Source organism: Ciona intestinalis, unplaced genomic scaffold (genome assembly GCF_000224145.3).
Source record: "Ciona intestinalis unplaced genomic scaffold, KH HT000220.1, whole genome shotgun sequence".
Lineage (NCBI taxonomy): Eukaryota > Metazoa > Chordata > Ascidiacea > Phlebobranchia > Cionidae > Ciona > Ciona intestinalis.
In genome coordinates, this window is record NW_004190541.1 from 1 (window position 1) to 13,737 (window position 13,737).

Here is a 13,737-nt window from a genome sequence, read left to right on the forward strand (position 1 = left end):
GGGGTTGTGGGGCTGTTGTTTGGAGCGGCGGGGGTTGTGGGGCTGTTGTTTGGGGAGGCGGGGGTAATGGGGCTGTTGTTTGGAGCGGCGGGGGTTGTGGGGCTGTATGTTTGGAGCGGCGGGGGTTGTGGGGCTGTCGTTTGGGGCGGCGGGGGTTGTGGGGCTGTTGTTTGGGGAGGCGGGGGTGGGGAAACTGTCGTAGTAGTTGTTGTAGTTGTGGTTGTAGACCTTGTAGTTGGCCTAGATGTAGGTCTAAGTGTTGTTGTCGATGGGCCTGTAACAAATTAAGTTTGTTTCCGCATTGGCAGCTTATTTCAGGCGCGCTAAAGTCTAACTTACGAATCGGACAAAATAATGAATTGAAGTTGCATCTGTCCGTTCCACAGCAGCAAGTGCATACTGATCCCTGGTGTCTGCTGCATTGAGTGGGATTCCAAGCTGAACGTGGATTCTGTGTGGTTAAGTTAGGAGTAAACGTTGTAGCTTTACCGCATACAAATGTTGTCAAATTGTCGCCATTATTTGTTTAGTTGATATTTCCAGGAGAACACTTTTAGAATTAGAAAATGTGTTTATGGCAGTGCACCCGTAAAATAATTCTTAAGAAATCTCAAGACATTTTAAAAATATTGACGATATTGTCATATTGGTGCGCAATGATGCGAGAAGCTCAAGTGACGTCATGAAAAAAAGTAAACCCATATTATATCGAGAAGTAATATTACCTGAGCATAGTTATTAGCGCACGCTCTTGCTTGTTTGCATTCTTTGGTTATTAGAATTCCATGTGGATCGGTGCGAATTTGGGTCTGGCAGGATTTCTGTAGCAATAAATGTAAGTCCAAAATTACTTTTTGTGCAATGAGTGAACAGATTCATCGTTACATATACATGATAACTCGAAAGTGGGCACGAGGTGTATGAAACAAAACATCCGTGTTATAACGACTGTCATTTCCCGCCACGCGAAGTTAAATCAAATTACATTTATTCATTTAACAACAGGTTTATGTGGTCGTTATTCTGACCGTCTATTTAACTTCTATATTTGCTTCGGTTTGTAGTATAGTAGGATGGGGTAAGATGGGAGCTATATATTTTAACTCTCTTTTATCGCCCATTTTGCAGTAGACAAAAAACATTTACAAAATAATATAACCGTAACCTTACGACTCAAAAGCGATGTTAATTGCTGAAATCACGATTAGGAAATGTGGAATATAATGCGCTAAAGGTATGCAAATTACCTCACACCACTGTAAATGTAAGGCCATTTAAATTATATTAACAAGAGTAACGACTTTGCACAAATAACCACAAAACCGGGTTAGAGGTTGCGGGATGCAGACGGTCAATGGTTTGAATTAGCAATCTGACCATATAATATTCCAATGCATTTGGTTAATAAATATTGTAACTTCGGCTTACCTGGTTTCGTTGGCACAATCTCACAGAACCTTGTGCTCGGCATTGCCTGAGATTTCTTGCGTTGTAGCACGTCAAGCAAATCAAACCTGCGTTTAAACATAAGTTATAGCAACATCCAAACCATACCTAAAAGATCCCTAATTTACCTTCGGTCGCTGCCGCAATCAGTAAAGTCACACACAAGCTATAAGGGAACTTCATACTTTAATATGATTTACCTCATGTGTTCATACGAAAGTGTTCAGGGTGTCTGCTTATATAGATGCGTGAATGCCAATATCAATACCATATAAGGCCGCGTTCGTTCCATCGTGTTCGGGCGTTCGAAGTTCTCATGAAGACTGACCGCCGGTCGGTAAATGCTTTTTGATTCCGATATCCATAGATCACGCAAACGAAGGAAGTTCTTTCACGATTAGGCTTTTCTGAGTCCATTCGTGCCAATCGCTGCTAAAATTTTGGCACCGGTGTTTTATTTCGTCTGGCGCGAACCCTATATTTAGTTCATTGGTTTAAAAGGTCCACGCGCACTATTGCAGAAACAACACGATTCTGCAGATTCATTTGAACATTTCGTTTTAAACTAGTAAACCTATAAGTTTCTTGGAAATAACGTTAACTCACTTTTCCGTTAATAAGACGCATAACTAGGTTAATTCACAGTAATCAGGTTTAATACCAAGTTATCCGTTTATGAACAAAATATTTGCTGTTAGTTGCAGTATACTTATCATGAGTTTATCATTCGTTGAGTATACAGTAGCCACGTTTTTTTTATTAAAACTTTTTATTTGAATAGTTTTATCGCCCGATTCTTGTTTTATTTCGAGTTTAGATTTCTTGCTTATTTCGTTCTCCTTGTTGATTTAATTAATTTGATCTTCGCTATATATTTTCAGAAGAAAACTATTGTATTGTCAGTTTATTTCCTTATATAGCCTTTGCAATCCTTGCATACAAATGTTTTAGCGCTTAATTAAATACTGCAACCATTTTCGATTCGTTGGTCGTGTTTCAATATGCTTTCCAATATGTTTCGCCAACGCTTTCGTTTTCCAATACCAATTTAGAAAACATTGACACGTCTCCACAATTTAAAAGTTCCACAAACTGTGTTTAAGACAATACATGCTGATGCACATTAGTAACTCAGGGTTAAAATGAATAAACATGTACTATATATATATTTTTTTAGGCCATACGGTACGTAGTGTTCAAAGTCGATGCTTACAATCTTCGGTTTCACGATCTAAGTTTATTATAAACAAACTAAGTCAATATTCTGTTACTTCTGCTACCAGGCACAATGTAAATAATCTTATAGCGACTCAACCTTAGGCTTCCAAGCATATAACACGGTTTTTAATTAGTCTTAAAAACAGCTTTTTATAAAACGAAATGGCAGCGGGGTATTTTATTGCCATGTTTAATATGCTGTCTCATATTTCGTTATACCTTCAATATCATTGTCATCCCATTTAGGCTGTTTATGTTAACAGCTGTCGCCTTATTTACGTGCTTAAGAATTCCAAATAAAGGACTTTAGCCGCCAAAACATGGTCCTTAGGTGAGATAAGCAAACATTGGCTCTGTTTTTTTAAATCTTCCAAAAAATATGTTTTTGTAGAAACCAAAATACGACTTGCATTTTAAAAGTTTCGATTTTAAAAAAACTGAAACCATCTTCTGTGATGTAAGAAGATACAGCTATTTTATAAAACATTAAGTAAGCTGAATATGATTTGTTTATTTCCCAAAACGATGTAAGTTATTGCGATGCTGTTCTAAATATATTGCAGGGCGGGGTCAGATGGAACATGTTTTTATTCTCTTTTATCATGCAATTTGGTAGCAAACAAGAATATTAAAGCGTTATAGCCGTATCCTTAGACTACAAAATAGTGTTGCTGTTAATTGTTAAAAACAAGATTGAGAAATATGGGGCATGCGTGATAACGATATTGGGTCTTATTTTTAATATGAAAATAAAAATATGCTTATTGCTGTCCGGTTAGTAGAAATAGGATGACACCGAAAGTTTGAAAAATATCATGATAAACAAGCGGGTTCAAAAAACATTTATCTTTGAAATAAAGCCAAATTGTTAGTATCACCGCTATCAGTTTGAATATTTTATGTCAGTATGTTTATTAGGATTAATTTTGGCAAGGTCCCGGGGGGCATAATCGTTGCGAAAGAATACTTGCAAAATCGGACGTCAAGCCATCGAAACTGTCAAGTTCAAATACATTGTCTCGTGAACCCGCCATTTCTATTAGATGATCCATTTGAATTCGCAATCTTTGTATGCCGGGCTGGATTCCGACAACGAACGTCTGTAAAACAAACAGGTTTCACTCATATGTTTCAATAAGGGCAATGGTTCTAGATAAGACATATAGACATTTAGGTCTAATACATGGCTCATATAGGGTGAGCCATCGAAAGATTATTTACATATATGCTTGATAGCAGAAATACCAGAGGGCACATTTAAAGGTTCGTATGCATGCATGGGAAACGTTTGCACTCGCGTGGTACCACCGTGTTATACCGCCAGTGCTCTGTTTCAGACACCCCATGTCAATTTACGAGCTATTAGCACATATGTAACTTTGTAGGTTGCTATTTCACATATTTTTGTTGTTTTTATCTGGCTTTTAAAGACAACCCGTAAGGGACAACTCGGTTGGAGTTGTTGTATTTGGAAATAAGCATTTACCTGGGCGCCGGTTGCACGTATTTGATTAGCTGGCTCCAAAACACCGTCTTGGGATCGACCATCAGTAATAACGAACACCACATCCGGAACACCCGGTCTATTTCCATTGCCCGGTGCCAACATGACGTCATTAACATGCGATAATGCTTGTCCGGTGTGTGTGCCTGTAACGTAATCGAGTTTAAATTAGAAATTACTGTCTAAGGAAAGGTTGCTTTACCCATACATGTACGGGAAAACGACAGTCATTATAGCACGGGTGTTCGGTTTCACATCTTGTGCCCGCGTACGAGTAACCGAGTATGTAACTTCGTGGGTGATTGTTTATTTTGTATATAGCTGACTATTTAGACCAACCGAGTATGTAACTTCGTGGGTGATTGTTTATTTTGTATATAGCTGACTATTTAGACAACTATTTGTTACCACTGTTTTGGGATAGTTTAATGTCTTTCATAAGGACACAAACTTTGGTAGCAGCGACGAGCCTTGAACCTATTACCTATGGTTATAGGTAGCCGCGCTATCTACCCTCTGTCACGGCGCCGGTGTAATAAACCACTTTACCACTGTGAAAGGAATTATTGAACTGTTTAATTACCATTTCCATTATATGGTATTCTTCTTATAGCTCTAAGTAACCCGGCTCTATCGTTCGGATAGTCACTTAACAGGATTTGAGTTGTAGTGTCCACGTCTGCATTATATCGGAACACGCCAATCCTTGCGCTTTTTGGTCCGACGTCCACTCCGCTGAAATGAAAACAAAAGTCATGTATTACAATCAGAAGTATTATAAGAAACAATTATGAATGAATAAAGTTGTCTATCCGCGCGTAGCCGAACAACGACAGTCGTTATAACTTGAGTGTTCTGTTTTATACGCCTCGTGCTTCCGAGTTACCATGTATGTAATTTTGTGAGTAACTTGTTTCTGACAATCCATTGGTGACTATGGATTGGAGACCTGGCTGTTAAGTGTCCTGCCCAAGGACACATACGCCCACAATGATAGCAGCACCGAGTCTCGCATCCTATTACCTCTAGTTTAGAGGCAGACGAGCAAACCACTGTGCCACGACGCAAGATATATAGGCCAAACCGGGAAAATTTTTAGCAGATATTATTGCCGCTAGCTGGGGTCAAAGAGTTAGTTTGAGAAGTTAAATGATTAAACAAATTTACGCTATTATTCCTGTCACGAAGTTTACTAGTGTTCTCCAATTGGTCCCTCCAATAGAACTAGATGAATCTAACACGACAACTGCATCGACCAAGGCAAAAGGCGGACAAGGCCCTGATAAAAACAAATAAACATTATTAAGTCGAAATGGGCAGGTTACGAGATCTGTAATGTCGGCTAATTACAGCATTACCACAACACACAGTCTAAACTATAGAAAATATAAGTCGAACAACCCATTTGTAGTGAAGTGCTGCTTTTGGTCGTTATGTGTTTAGAATAATCGGGAAAATGCATATTACCGATAAATTATGAAACACTAGAACTTAAATTAGTTTTTGGAAAGTGGAAATGAGTGAAAACATATTTTAGTCACCTTAATTCTTTTTTCCAAAAAATGTTATACATATACGATAAATATAAAGCCAAACATTCACAAAACAACGGCGCAAACAAAACATAAATGTTATTTTAAACCCCACAGCACTGCGAAAGTCGCCGTATTTAAAAGCAGCAGTTTGGACTACCTGATGTTTCTATAGCTCGGCACAAATATTTATACATCTGACTTACTGTTACAGCATGGCGGAGGCTTCATCCACGTTGTCCCGTTACAAGTTGATGCCGTCGTCGTGTTGGGGTAGACTTCGAACCCGTCCCCGCTGTCACATTCGAAAGTACAAGTCGATCCATCGCGGTTCCCATCCGTGCAAGACATGCTACCGTTTTTCAAGTCAATCACAGGACATTCATTGCCTACCAAGGTAACCATTAGTATTATGAATGGCTAGGTTATATATAGCTACAGTCGTGCAGCACTTTCAAGCCAGTATTCAACGTTTCTCGCGAACCATATTTTTCTAACTTAGAAAGTTATAATTTATAAAATTGCAAAAATAATAAAAACCTTAGTCGCATAGATATATTAAACGGTAATTTGACTTTTTGAAAACCAGTTTAATACTCGTAACAAAATATTTTCTGTGTCAGTCGTTTTCATGTATTGGGGTACCTATGGTGTTCCTTGAAGGTCATATACTATCTTGAAACACAGACATTTTATCTTAACTTAAAGGCTAAGGTAGTGCGAAGGTGAATAGTATTAGGCTTACCTTGTGGGCACGTCAGTGTTTCAAAGTTACAATCGTCAAAGTCGCAACAGCATCTACATACCGATCCTTGTACGTTTATATTACATTGACTTGGATACCATGCAGCTCTCGGGTTCTAAATATTGAAAATACATGTTAGTGGTGTTATGCATATGTTATAGTGCGGTAGAGTGGTTAGCGCGCAAGTCTCTAACTCATAGGTTCAAGGCTCATTAGTGCTACCAGCACTGTGGGCGTATGTGTCTTTGAAAAAGACACAACCCAAACCTATTAGTTACATACGTGGTAACTCATGACCTGGTACGAGGTGTATATAACAGAATACACGCGTTATTATAACTTTCATTTTCCGGTCACGCTAGGATAAATCAAAATACATTTATTCATTGGTTCGTCCGTCTTATAATGTACCTGTATATAGTTGTTCCCGCATGCTCTTGCCTGTTTACATTCTTTTGTGATTCGCATTCCTTGTGGGTCGGTTCGTACGTGAGTTTGGCAAGCTAGCTGTGGGCAGTAAAAAATAACATTTAGGTTGTTTATGTTATTGACTATTTTGCTTGTGAATAGAACCATATTGTTAGCAATTTTGCCCTTGTCGAATGGCATCCGCATATGTTCAGCGTTTTCTAAATCTTAAACTGCTGTTTTAGCATAGCATAAGGGGTAGCATTGCAGTTTAATTTTCACTTAGTTCTTATATCAATGCATTTCAAACTATTGGAACTTAGGTATAAAATGTCTCGCAACTACCGGAACGATTTAAAAAAATAGTTATCGAACTTCTGGAACAGCGTTTCGAAATGGTGTGTATTGAAATTTATCAGCATTTGCAATCGTAGCGCTGATGGAAAGTATGACATTAAACGTGCAACCATGTATACCTGATTAGGACGACACTGTTTCACTTTCCCGATTCTCTTACATTCGTCATTACTTCTGGCATTTTCGCACGTCCAGCATTGTAGCGCTATATGTAAACAATATAAATGTTTGCGATATTGGTAATTACCTCAGCACTCTGTTTCGGTCACACCAATTATAAATATTGATAATATTTGCAAACTCAAAACTCAGATATGAATCTTACACCATAATAATAACTTGAGATAAGCCAATGTGGCAGCACATATAGGCTATTGGGGTAATGAGCTAAACTCTGGCCTACAACACACAAAGTCCGCTAGTGTGCCTCACCGTAAAAATAGCCATAGAGTTACGATAAAATATCTAAACTATGATAACTTACCGTCGGCCAGACATGCCACAGAGCAGAAAACTGCGAAAACAATAATCACTTTCATGATGCTGTAGGTATTCAATTCTAACAAGAGTTAGTAATGGTTGCAGCAAAAAAACGGATGCGTTTTTATACCTTTCGGAATGTCTGCAAATGTCGAAAAGTTTCCAAAACATTTATTTTGTGTATCACGATCTACAAAAGTCGTGCTTTACATCACATTTTAACATGTCTGGCAATTTTTCACGATTTATAGATTGAATTTATTTCGGCTGCCCAATTCTTTACATTTTGAAGTTTTTGTCTATGAGTATATACATTCGCGGTGTCGTGATCAACGATTCGGCACGTTCGTGATATCAGTAAAACGTATGTTTCCGTATACGTTATACCAACATTGCTGCTGCTTATATTAATTTGTAATTTAGGTTTTATAGCGAAAATATTTTGAGAAAAAATGTTATTGTATACAGTAGAATGGCGAAAGATGGCACACTTTTTCATTCTATTTTCTCGTCCAATTAGGTAGTAAACAAAGAATAATAAAACCTTATCTTCACGACTCCCATAGACCGTTGTTAATTGTTTAAAACACGATCAGGATATTGTATATTATGCACTAAAGATGTCCCGTCTTCCCCCACCCTACTATATTGTCATTTTCATAAAGTTTAATATATATAGTAGGTTGAGGTAACATGGTCCATGTTTTCATTTTCTTAACGTTTCATTTGATAGTAAAACAAGTAAGAGTGTTTACAGAATTATAAAAAAAATATTTTTTTATTTTCCGAATTACCTACCAAATGAAAAAAAAAACGTTTGCGCAACCAAAGTTTCAAAGCGATTATCCGCTTTGGATACAAACAAGTCGTCAATTACAAAGTAATAAAGTTCTCGTTTAATCAAAACTGTCACTTTGCAATCACGTTTAGAAATTAATGTCTTAAACTTGATTGGTATTTTTGCAAAATCGCAAAAGAATCCATGGATTTGTGATACCAACTAAGCAAGCTTGTATGTACAGTGGGATGGGGGAAGATGGGACACTTTTTAACGCTATTTTCTCGTCCCATTTAGTAGAAAAAAAAGAATATTCAAAGAAATATGAAATTAAACTATGTCCTCACGACTTCCATAGACCGTTGTTATTTTTTTAAAACACGATCAGGATATCTAGATATTACGTGCTAAAGGTGTCCCATCTTCCCCCACCCTACTATATGTCTCAAATATTATGACAGTGCGCCGGTTAGACATCGTGCCTTATGCGCGATCAGCATATTTTAAATTAACAATCATTCGTTCGTTTGATTTATGAATAAGAGTTAATTGCGGTTACATGTTGTGACAGCTGTCCACATACATGTAAGCAATGCGGCGTACGTGATAACCAAGCACACGAATCAGGCGTTTTGTTGTTTTTACTCTATTACTCATTTTAGAAAGATGATGACTTAAAATATTTTTGTCTCATATTTCATGTTTTACAATGTCATACATAATATTGCATGTCTCATACTGCCATTCAACGAACTTTGAGTAACCAAGTTGGCTGCCGTGTACGGAGGCGGTATAGACTGGCGAGACACTTTTAATCTGTATTTCTATATATAATATAGTGGAGTTGGGGAGACGGGACAACTTTAGCACGTAATATCCAAACATCCTGATCGTGTTTAAACAATTAAAAACAGTCTGGAGTCGCGAGGATACGGTTTTATATTTCTTGGAATGTTCTTTGGTTACTACCAAATGGGAGAAGACAAGAATAAAAATGTGTCTTATCTTCCCCCACTTTACTATATCGTTATAAACATACACAGATTTCAAACCACTAAATTCGACAATTCAATGCAGATGGTTTGATTTATTAACACTGGATAATATGTTATTATTTTATTCTTAATTCTAACGAAAATATGTAATAATGAAACAGTATATAAATAGGGTCATCGTTGTTATATAGGATATACGTTGAGATGATTTCAGTCAATTTAATAATCAGATGAAATAATACAACATAGTAAAATGGTATACGTTGAGGGTATAGATGTGAAATGGTTTTATATGTGAAAGGGATTTGCGAAAGATGACGAGTTTAGAAAGGGGCGATTTAAATAAGTGCTTGATCTTATCACATGCACGCAACAGCAACGCAAATTCGCTTGGCCAACTGCGCTGCAAAGTCCGTTGTCAAACCAGAGAAGCTGTCAATGTGGAACACATTGGATTCGCTGCCTGCTATTTCAAGCAAGTGGTCACGTCTCAGTGCCATTCCTGCTCTACCGGGGTCAATACCGACGACAAAGGTCTGTGAATTAGAAATGTTATTACAGCAGCCGCATATTTTTTTAAAGGCGGGTTAAGCAAGTATAAAATAACAGGCATATGCAAAGTATATATTTTAGCAAAAGTATTATGGAAAAAGCATTTTACACGGATTTTCTGGTCAGTTTTAACACCAAACATGACATCCCATACCTGGGATGAAAGCTTTATCTTAAATGTTTTGGTTTGGAAAACAAACCCGTTCAATAATGTCAGAAATTAAAATAGACCCTTCAAAAAGAACGGAAAATTGCTTAAATAAGAAAGTAGAAGATTGTATTGATTATACACCTGTGCCCCGTTGGCTCGTAGTAAGTTAGATGGTCCTACAACGTCGTCTTGGGATCGACCATCAGTTATAGTGAACACAACATCTGGAACGTCCGGTCTGTTTCCATTACCCGATTTCAACATGACGTCATTTGCATGAAGTAATGCTTGTCCGGTATGCGTGCCTATGAAACAATGTTAAAATGATGCTAACCCAAACAGTTAAAGTTTGTACCGCTGCCATTGTAATGCATTGTTGATATGGCCTGCATCAAGCCAACTTTGTCGTTCGGGTAATCTTTTAAGAGAATTTGAGTCGTAGTGTCCACGTCTCTGTGGAATCGGAACACGCCAACCCGTGCGCTCTCTGGTCCAACGTCGACTCCGCTGTAAGGAAATAAATTTTGGAGGTCGTGTAGTTGATAAAATGTTAAAGAGTATTTTTTCTGCACTGAATTGATTTTTTAAATAGTTAAACGTGCTTCTTTGGTGTTGTGGCAAGGGGACAAATTTAGCCTTAGTTCTAGAACCTTGACAAGGACCTCACCCCAAAGAACGGAACCTACATTTTTACCTTAAGATTCCTTGCACAAAGTTGACAAGCGTTCTCCAGTTTTTGCCGCCAATTGAACTTGAAGAGTCCAAAACTATAATTGCATCGACTTTTGCATAAGGCGGGCATTCTCCTGCAAATATATTCAATGTTATTGAGTTACAGATTTAGGTATATACATTATAGTTATACATATAAATCACAAAACAAACTAATCACTCCAAAAATGCATTGCAAATCGTATTCAGACCCGTTTCCCGATGTTGTTGACATGTGCGAATTGGAGCAAGACACTTAACAGACATCAATCTAACAATCTAACCCAAAGTTGGGCCAAAGTCGTGGAGAGAAAAACAACCCAAACTTACTGTTGCAACAGGGTGGGGACTGTACCCAGTGAGAACCATTACACGTCGAAGAATTCGATCCCGGAGGGTAAAGGCTGAACATATAGGTAGTGTCGCATTCAAACGTGCAAGTGGAACCCATTATATTTTCATTGGTACATGACATGCTCCCATTCTTAACATCCTTTAGTTTTTCACATGTGAGGGGAGCTGAAAGAAAAAATTTTGTTATTCCGGAAAAAAATTATATTGCATAATCACGCTTTCACTAAAAATAGTAATCTTTGCGTTAAAACGGATTGTTTTATGCAGAATATTTTGTTTCAAAAAGTTGCACATACAGTATGTTATATCGTACTGAGATATACCACTTTAGTAATAATCTATGAATAATGTAAGTACATACGAGTTGTCGTTGGTGCTGGTGTTGTAGTTGTCGTTGTGGGTGCTAGTGTTGTAGTTGTTGTTGGGGCTGGTATAAGTCTGTCTGAAATTTCAACGTAACATTTTGTTAGCAAAGAGTGTGCAGTTACATTTTTTACCGAAAAAACGCCTGTGATATATTACCTGTGTCGCAAGGTGGTGGACAGAATCTTTGTGCCAGTAAAACTCCGAAATCGTCTGTCAAACCTTCGAAACCTTCTATAAGGAAAACATTGGATTCGTTTCCAGCAATTTCGATTAGATGATCCATTCTCAATTCCATTCCTGGCAATCCAGGGTCAATACCAACAACGTACGTCTGTAAACAAGAGGCTTATATTGAGTATGTACGAGTTTTGTGACAACTTGTGATAATGTAGTTTTAAAGTAATTTAAAGAGCCACAGAACGGCCCTTATCAGATACAATAGTTTGTTGGAGTATTTGTTTGCAACACGCATGCCTTTTCATATTCCATTTCCAATAAAGTAGTTTTTATACCTGTGCCCCGTTGGCTCGTAGTAAGTTAGATGGTCCTACAACGTCGTCTTGGGATCGACCATCAGTTATAGTGAACACAACATCTGGAACGTCCGATCTGTTTCCATTACCCGGTGCCAACATGACGTCATGTGCATACATCAATGCCTGACCGGTGAATGTACCTTGAAAATTGAACGTGATTATCCCAAAGAAACATTTTCTTATTCGAAATCTGTTTGAAAGTTTTCTTACCAAAGCCATTATAAGGAATATTTGCAATTGCTTCTTGAAGACCAGCTTTATCGTTCGGGAAATCACTCATAAGAATTTGGCTCACTGTGTCTACATGTCTGTTGTATCGAAAGACACCGATCCGTGCGCTTTCGGCTCCAAGTGTTATATCGCTGAAAAGCGCAGTTGATGTTTAAAACCGAATATTCCAATGCAATTTGTAATTCAATAACTTTACCGGATAACTCTTTGAACGAAAGCCACCAATGTATTCCAGTTAGGTCTAGTAATGGAACTCGAAGAATCTAGGATCACAACAGCATCTATCTTGGCATAAGGAGGACACTGGCCTGCGTAGAAATACAATACTGATATAATTTTCATTCCACTCTGGTTTATTGAACGGTCCAAGTTTTCTTTACGTTAGACAAGGGAAGACTACTTAATTGTTGGTATATATTTGACCAACATTAACGTGTTGCATGGCTTTGAAAATTTGTGTTGGACCGATTTGTGAGTGTACTGAACCCGCCTTGCATTATGTAATTATACTTAGGTCATTTTATGAGTTATAGCATCATCTTACGGTTGCAGCATGGTGGAGGTTCATCCCACGAAGTCCTCTCGCAAGTTGAACTGAATCCATTTGAAGGATAGAGATCGAAACTGTTGGCAGCATCGCATGAAAATGTACAAATAGAACCGTCCTTGTTGTCATTGGTGCACGACACACTTCCATTCCTTAGGTTAAGTTTCTCACATGTTGGGGCAGCTGTGGAAATGATCTTGTTATGACTTCTACTATTCGCATTAGAAAGCTATCCAGATGGGTTCTTTTATCACAAATGTAACATACGAGTTGTTGTAGTTGGTTCTGGTGTTGTAGTTGTCGTTGTTGTAGTCGTGGGCGCTTCGGTCGTCGTTGTTGGTGCAGGTGTTGGTACAGTCACTGCAGGAGTTGTTGTCGCAGGAATCGTTCGGTCTAAAATAGTAGGGGTTGTTTCATATTTCTCTCTATGTTGTATATTATTACGTCCTCTATAGTCATTTAATTACAACTAGAGTTATATTACAATACCTGTGTCGCAAGGTGGTGGACAGAATCTTTGTGCCAGTAAAACTCCGAAATCGTCTGTCAAACCTTCGAAACCTTCTATAAGGAAACATTGGATTCGTTTCCAGCAATTTCGATTAGATGATCCATTCTCAATTCCATTCCTGGCAATCCAGGGTCAATGCCAACAACGTACGTCTGTAAACAAGAGGCATATGTGGAGTATGTACGAGTTTTGTGACAACTTGTTTAAACGGAGTTTTAAGACAATTAAGTGGTCCACTCAAAAGCTCTTATCAAACAACAAACAAATTGTTGATGCATTTGGTTTGCAACGCGCATGCCTTTTCACATTCCATTT

The 13,737-nt window shown here is 38.0% G+C and overlaps 3 protein-coding genes across 4 annotated transcripts; all 3 read right to left on the reverse strand.

Moving 5' to 3' along the window:
- Nucleotides 1-13: 13 nt before the first annotated feature.
- On the reverse strand, nucleotides 14-1,644 carry LOC113475324 (chitin-binding lectin 1-like; the record flags this gene model as incomplete). Its single annotated transcript, XM_026839382.1, has 5 exons — nucleotides 1,575-1,644; nucleotides 1,429-1,514; nucleotides 726-821; nucleotides 340-451; nucleotides 14-274 (listed from the first exon to the last, which is right to left on the reverse strand). Coding segments are annotated over exons 1-5 (610 nt in total), but the record flags the coding sequence as incomplete, so codon positions are not given.
- A 1,511-nt stretch (nucleotides 1,645-3,155) lies between these two features.
- Nucleotides 3,156-7,806, reverse strand: LOC100180390 (collagen alpha-1(XII) chain). The gene is made up of 9 exons (XM_002130440.3): nucleotides 7,695-7,806; nucleotides 7,330-7,415; nucleotides 6,857-6,952; nucleotides 6,446-6,560; nucleotides 5,907-6,089; nucleotides 5,336-5,447; nucleotides 4,752-4,903; nucleotides 4,151-4,314; nucleotides 3,156-3,764 (listed from the first exon to the last, which is right to left on the reverse strand). The coding sequence occupies exons 1-9, from the start codon at nucleotides 7,747-7,749 to the stop codon at nucleotides 3,585-3,587; spliced, it is 1,143 nt and encodes a 380-aa protein (XP_002130476.1). The 5' UTR covers nucleotides 7,750-7,806; the 3' UTR covers nucleotides 3,156-3,584.
- Nucleotides 7,807-9,543: 1,737 nt separating this feature from the next.
- On the reverse strand, nucleotides 9,544-13,485 carry LOC108950535 (collagen alpha-1(XII) chain-like). 2 transcript variants are annotated; one of them, XM_026839381.1, is made up of 12 exons: nucleotides 13,401-13,485; nucleotides 13,179-13,304; nucleotides 12,909-13,094; nucleotides 12,561-12,672; nucleotides 12,110-12,495; nucleotides 11,754-11,928; nucleotides 11,593-11,673; nucleotides 11,208-11,396; nucleotides 10,861-10,972; nucleotides 10,522-10,673; nucleotides 10,308-10,471; nucleotides 9,544-9,999 (listed from the first exon to the last, which is right to left on the reverse strand). In XM_026839381.1, exons 5-12 carry the CDS (start codon nucleotides 12,350-12,352, stop codon nucleotides 9,823-9,825), a joined length of 1,293 nt encoding a protein of 430 aa, XP_026695182.1. In that variant the 5' UTR covers nucleotides 12,353-12,495; nucleotides 12,561-12,672; nucleotides 12,909-13,094; nucleotides 13,179-13,304; nucleotides 13,401-13,485; the 3' UTR covers nucleotides 9,544-9,822. The 2 variants fall into 2 exon arrangements, with proteins under 2 accessions (XP_026695182.1, XP_018672017.2); XM_018816472.2 differs by having other exon boundaries at nucleotides 12,110-13,094.
- Between the last annotated feature and the right edge of the window lie 252 nt (nucleotides 13,486-13,737).

Coding starts and splice junctions, on each gene's coding strand:
- LOC108950535 (XM_026839381.1), bottom strand. CDS start 12,352: ATGGCTTTGGTAAGAAAACTTTCAAACAGATTTCGAATAAGAAAATGT. Junction 10,674..10,860: donor TTTGTGCAAGGAATCTTAAG/GTAAAAATGTAG, acceptor ATTTCCTTACAG/CGGAGTCGACGTTGGACCAG. Junction 10,000..10,307: donor TACGAGCCAACGGGGCACAG/GTGTATAATCAA, acceptor TCTAATTCACAG/ACCTTTGTCGTCGGTATTGA.
- LOC100180390 (XM_002130440.3), bottom strand. CDS start 7,749: ATGAAAGTGATTATTGTTTTCGCAGTTTTCTGCTCTGTGGCATGTCTG. Junction 6,561..6,856: donor GCGGGAACAACTATATACAG/GTACATTATAAG, acceptor TTCAATATTTAG/AACCCGAGAGCTGCATGGTA. Junction 4,315..4,751: donor AATACCATATAATGGAAATG/GTAATTAAACAG, acceptor ATTACGTTACAG/GCACACACACCGGACAAGCA.